This window comes from Diplotaxodon limnothrissa, linkage group LG11 (assembly GCF_057381915.1).
Source record: "Diplotaxodon limnothrissa isolate DT_005_m linkage group LG11, D_limnothrissa_male_GT1.1, whole genome shotgun sequence".
In the NCBI taxonomy this organism is placed as follows: domain Eukaryota; kingdom Metazoa; phylum Chordata; class Actinopteri; order Cichliformes; family Cichlidae; genus Diplotaxodon; species Diplotaxodon limnothrissa.
Genome location: NC_140606.1, coordinates 9,947,859 through 9,954,405, shown reverse-complemented (window position 1 = coordinate 9,954,405; position 6,547 = coordinate 9,947,859). Strand labels below are relative to the sequence as shown.

The window sequence follows — 6,547 nt, the reverse complement described above, 5'->3', positions numbered from 1 at the left end:
TCCAGGCCTTTTACAATCACTTTCAGCTCTGTAATGGTACAAACTTAATGCAAACTTAATGTATGACTTAAGAAACAAATGACATTAGCCATTTCCATTAAATTAACATTGTAAGATCAGTGAAATGGGCATAAATATTTATTAAACCTTTTCACATATTTCAAACAACACAGGTCTAGAAAGATTTTCTCTGAAGTAATATTGTTTCCTTATGGTTCTTTGTGTCATTAACAGCCTTACACATCAGTTTTCAAAGCTGAGTTGTATTTGTGCTAACTGACTTAGTATAACTCTGAGAGCGTTTCTCCTCTTCCTGGAAGGCAGTCTCCATTGCAGCTAGAATGGATTTGCAGACTTCTTTCTTAAAATCTTTGCCCACAAACACATACAGCAGTGGATTTAGGCAGCTGTTGAGAAAGGCCAAATTGGTGGCCAAAGGGATCCCAATGACACCACTTGAAGTGTCCATTTCTTTCGCCAGCACAATTAGATCCATAATATAAATGGGAGACCAGCACAGAAAAAATGTGATGATAATGGCAACAATGATCTTAAAGGGGCGACCTGATTTCCTTGCCAGTGTGTGGTTTCTTCTGAGATGATGGATTATTACAGCATTACAGGAGACAATGATAGAGAATGGGACTGCAAAAAGCACAAGGAAGCGGGCGATGATAATCGGTGGATAACGAAATTGTCGCAGTATGTTGGGAGATTCTGCATTATAGTCATCAGAAATAGCGTAGCTGTTTAAGCAGAGAGTTTTGTTTTCATTCTCACATGCTTGCTCTGTGTCCATGATGATGGAATATGGAAAGCCGATCATCAAAGCCACTCCCCAAACACCCAGAGTCACAAACAAGGCCTTACGTACATTTCGGTTGTTCTGAGCCCAGACAGGCCACACCACAGACACACATCTGTCTGCACTAATCACCACCAGAATGTAGACACTGGCAAACATGTTCAGAATAAGTACCATGGTGTTGAGCTTGCACATGAAGTTGCCAAAAGGCCAGTGGAAGTCTAAAGCAAGGTTTATTACATTGAGGGGTAGAAATGCTACAAAGATGAAGTCGGCCACAGCAAGGTTGAGGTACCAAACTGTGTTTACTGTTTTCTTCATCTTTAGCCCAGTCACCCAGATAACCAGTCCATTCCCGAGCACACCAAGGAGAAATATCAGGAAGTGAAAAATGATAGACACAGTGATGAGAGACTTTCGAATCTCAGGAGTAGTTGTACTGATGTGAATGCAAGAGTTGCTGGTTGAGTTACTGTTGGTCACCTCCATCATTTTCTTGAGACCTGCGGTATTAACATAAAGAAAGAACAGTATTAATGTATGTTAAAGTCAGTTTTAGTTTTTATACTCAATCTAATTACTCTTACATCACAACTTTATGTCAAATGCAAATTACAAAGAAAAGGAATCCTGTTGATATGAGCACTTAAAACATATTTTGCTAAAACAACACAAATAATGTTGAGTGTTTAGATTGAGGTACTAAAGTGGATGTAGATTACAATACTGATTAGCCCAAAAGAACCTCAAGAAGAGCAGCGATGATTTCAATTCATGAGTTGATGTAAACAATTAAAATCAGTTAAGTTATCTAATGTACTCTCTCATCTTTTGTCTCTCTCTGCAGCACAGTATCACTTCCTAATACAACACCTAGTGGTGCTATTCTGTAGTTTATCTGTGTAAACCATTCAATGAAAACCTTTTAGATAATGCCTTATTTTATGCTGTCAACTTCATGTGCTTTATTCATTCATGTATTGAAAATGACAGCTTCAGCCTGGCATTTAATCTATTATTAGACCCAATTGGTTTCTCTCAAAATGTAAAAGAACTCACCCACCGCTTTAACATCACTCTGGATCCTTTTCTGACATATGACATAGAAACTTAACATTTAACTGTAACTGTAACTTCTTTAAACCCTCCTTTTGTCAGATCGTTTCCTAGTAACATTTAAATTTACGATAATGGATTACAGTTCATAAGGGAATACATTTCATCAAATAGATGTCTTTCTAAGGGTCAGGTGCAGAGTGTGCTCGACAGTGGCCAGAGGTGTACACCCTGGTGGACTGAACCCCAGCTACCAAGACTAACAATTGGGACATGGAGTGTCAACTCTCTGGTGGGGAAGGAGCCTTAATCCCACTGAGTTGGTGTGCGAAGTTGAGAGGTACCGGCTCTATAGTCAGGCCCACTTCAATGCACGGCTTGGGCTCTGGAACCAGTCTCCTAGAGAGGGGCTGGACTCTGTCTCAGTCTGGAGTTGCCCTTAACGAGAGGCGACAGACTGGGGTGGTTATCCTAGTATCTGCTCGGCTTGCTGCCATACATTGGGGTTTTTCCAAGTGGAAGAGAGGGTTTGTACACTGCACCTTCAGGTCTGGGAATGGATCCTGATTGTTGTCTGCGCTTATAGCCCAAATGACCCGGCCTTCTTGGAGTCCCATGACGGGGTGCGATTGGGAGGAACGGCTTGCAAGAATTTAACTTGTGTGGTGTTCTGTTACTGGACTTCTGTGCAAACCACAGGTTACCCATGACAAACACCATGTTCGAACATAAGGGTGTCCATAAGTGAACATGGCACCAGGACACTCTAGGCCACAGGTCGATGATTGACTTTGTAATCGTGTCATCAGATTTGCAGCCGTATGTTCTGGACACTCAGGTGTGGAGGTGCTGAGCTGTCAACTGATAACCACCTGGTGGTGAGTTAAATCAAGTGGCTGGGGAGGATGCTGGAAAGACCTAGCATCCCTGAAAATAGAGTGAGAATGCATTGGGAATGATGACAGAGACCCCGGTCTGCGAGCTTTCAACTCCCACTTCTGGCAGAGCTGTAAGAGCATTACGGAGGAGACTGGGGACATTGAGTCTGAATGGACAATTTTCAGATACACCTCTTCAAACACAAACAAAAGTAAATCATAACACATATGATGATGAACTTATGACAAGCTGAACTGAATCAGGGGAGGGACAGATGCTCCACAAACATCACTTGTGGACTTGTTTGGTGCTGCAGGCAGGCAGGCACTATCCAGGTACAGAGAGAGAAAGTGTGAAGCTGTTGGTGATGCGTAGCATTGTTGCTGAATTTTTGAACTCACATACACTTAGGTTATGTTTATTTGTTAAAGTGAGGGAAATTCCCCGCATCCTTTAAAATACATTGTTCAAATTGTAGAGCATTTCAAGGGGATTATATAGACTGGGTATCTTTAATATAGACAGCGTACTTGCAATACATTTTTGGCTTAAAATAATACAACTCAAAATATTTCATGCATAACATAGATAATAACATGCATCTATAAAATGTTTCTCAGAGCTATTATTTTTAATCAGTCACATTTGATGTTGATTGTTAATTGAATCTTTCTAAATTTAGATAGAGAATTTTCATGTTCATTACTTTTATATATTCCTCATAATTAAACAATAAGACCAAATACTCAGATGTCTTGTATTTATTATGAAGGTATAGTTTGAAATATAATACTTTTGATTTTGATTTTCCAAACACATTACGTTTTTGTACAAAGTATCAGTATCGGGTCAGTTTCGCCGATAGCAGACTGAATTTTACTTCAGATTAATTTAGATCGTAAAGGAAATCAGTGGTATTGCACATCACTACCACAGACGCTGGAGTTTTTGCGCATCGTTAAATGCAGTTTGTCCGACACTGTCCGACAAATCAACTATGACAGCTTATGGGTGCAGACGTCCCGAGCTTGAGCTCCAAACGGAGCATTTACGTAGGGCCCAGTCTCTGACATTTTATATTCATTTTGAACCCCCCCCCCCCCAAAAAAAAAAAAACAGTGTTGGGAGTGGAAACCCGAAAGAATTGAAAAAGTCAATGAAATTCACTCTGTGTGCGCACACTGCCGAGAGAAAAAATGGAGAGGCGCTTTCATTTTGTTATAATCGCTGCATAGAAATATGACTAAAAGCACGACTCTAAACCATCTGGTCACTCTAAAAAAGAAAATTGGCGGTCTGTGAAGCAACCACAACTTTGTATGCGTCGTGTACACGACGCATACAAAGTTGTGGTTTGCAGCATGTTTAACTTATTTACAAAGACTACATTAGGTACATATTATGAAGTTGATGGTCAACCTGACATTGTACGATACATGGGAGATACACCAATTCAGGGCTGGTCTTACCTAAATTCAGGGTGGATGGGGGACACAAAGCTAATCCATTTATTCCATATTTTGTAGAATTTGTCTTTTCGAATTTTAAAAAAGAATGTCAATTTTTCCATTTTAAATATTTCGAAAACCACATTAAACCAATCCTCAAGTGTTGGCGGAGTTGGATTTAACCACTTTCTGGTTATTGATTTTTTGCTGGCTGCTAATAGCGCTTGTAAGAGTTTTGTGTCCCCTCCCCGGACCGAGCCAGCAACCGAGCCCAAGTACAAATTTACAAAATTGATGTCAAATTTTATCTTAAAAACCTCACACAAAGTTTTATGGATTCCCAGCCAGTAATTTTTTAAGTTAGGGCAGTCCCAAAAGATATGATAATGATGTGCCTCTTCTGATCCACATCTTGTTGTGGATCCACAAAGTTGTGGTATCGGGATTCTTCCTGTCCCTCTGATGCTCCAAATTCAATTATAGTCTGTCCTGTTTCAGAGAAATACCTGTAATATTAAGTTTCATAAATATGTAGGGTCTTATCTAAAATCCATGGTGAGGAAGGTCTACGGATAAGAGCCAAAGATACGACTGTGCGCTCACAGCTTTGAGCCATCCATAAAAACATAAGTGAACACTCATAACAGCAACTATCACAAACGCAAGAGACACAGAATAAGTTTTGCTTTTTCAGAATTAATTCTAACACAATTTGCAGTAAATTGCTTCTGTTAATCATGCAAATCGCGTTTGTGTGATATGCCCTTCTTTCAGTTCGATAGCTTTTTTTTAACTTAAGTGATTGAAATGTATTTACCTCAGCAGCCCAAGATACCCGATGTCTTCATCTTCCGTCTGTTAATTAACTAATCAGTGCTCCGTCTTGATGATCAGAAGCCCGCACTGCTAAGCTTTATAAAGCCATTCACTTCTTACGTTACCACTGACCACTGTAACTTTTGCTGGGAATCTAACTTCCTCCGGGGCAGTGTATGTTGAAGTTAAAAGATGAATGACCGCCCACTAGCTAATCAGTTCTCCAGAAAATAGCGCATCTATGGAAAATTCCTCTGACGTCCGTGCGCTGATGGGGTCTAAAGTTTTTCTGTTTCCCTCGTGAATACTGCTATAGTTTCTTACATGGTTCACTGCTACAGACATTCGCAACTGTTTTGGTGCACGTCTCATCTAAATCTCTCAACTCATCAAGACAAATTGTAATTTTTCAGTCAGTGCCAGAGGTGCACAAAGAATAAGCGTTCTTTACCTAAGTAGAAGTACAGATTTTACATATACTGCATACATTTCTACCAGCTTTTGTGTGCAAAGTAACTGAATCTGTTTACTATATGATAAAAAAAAATTCACATTGTAATCCACACAAACCTGTTTATTTTGCTCAGAATTGCCACAACTGCTGAGTAGTTTCATGCAAACTTTGAAGAGCACGCAGTATACACCTCAATTTGTATTGCAAGGCGTTTCACAATATGAAAAAAAAACATAACACCATATACAGATCTAATATGATTTTAAAATGAGGACTTATGTAAACTTTAAGTTTCCACTTTATCACATGTCACTGAGGAGTTCTTATCTTTCAAAATAACCCCTGTTCTCCTGTCTTTCTTACATCTTTCTCCATCTTTGGGTGAAGTTATCTTGCACTTTTCTCTCCCTGGGAAATGCAGCAGCTGGATCTTTGACTTGCACTATATGACAAATGGCATAACAGTTGTTTGCTTGCTGATATTGTTAAGCAGATACAATGTTGCATTTGAAAGTACAGGACACTTAAAAACATTGCTCATAATGTGAGTTGGGTACAGTCTGACCAGCTTCAGTGGCACAATGATATGATCTTTGCACAAATGCAAGTTTTTTCTTAAGCTGTGTGAAGTAATTTCAGCTGGTGGGCAGGTTGTTTACTGCCTTCTCTGCATAAATGTTTATGTCTTCCATTAAACCTTTGTCACTGTTCTTGGCTTACTGGTGTGTGACAGTGTGTCTGCTGTTATCAGGGGAGTGTAAAATAAAGTAACTGTTAGTGGTATGTAATTCCACAATTTTTGGTGTCAATCTGATCTCTCAAGTAAGTAAAAGTGATAGTGGTGTGTTATGATTTATGTGATATATAAGTAATTTGCCAAGCTTGAACATATTTTAATAACCTCTAAATCACTGAGGTTTTTACTTTCCAAAATAAGTAGTGAACCCAATAAAATATATAATATATGATTTCCGAATATCATGATTATTTTTTTGGGCTCTATCAGTGGTATTCACTTATAGTGTTTTGCTCACAGGAGTTGCCCACAGCATTTGTTTGCAGTGAATTGCTTCAGACAGCTCACTGAAC

At 39.2% G+C, this 6,547-nt stretch overlaps 1 protein-coding gene across 1 annotated transcript; it reads right to left on the bottom strand.

Moving 5' to 3' along the window:
* Window positions 1–250: 250 nt before the first annotated feature.
* Window positions 251–1,297, bottom strand: LOC146622344 (chemerin-like receptor 1). Its single transcript, XM_085366804.1, has one exon. The coding sequence runs from the start codon at window positions 1,295–1,297 to the stop codon at window positions 251–253; it is 1,047 nt and encodes a 348-aa protein (XP_085222930.1).
* Window positions 1,298–6,547: the final 5,250 nt, after the last annotated feature.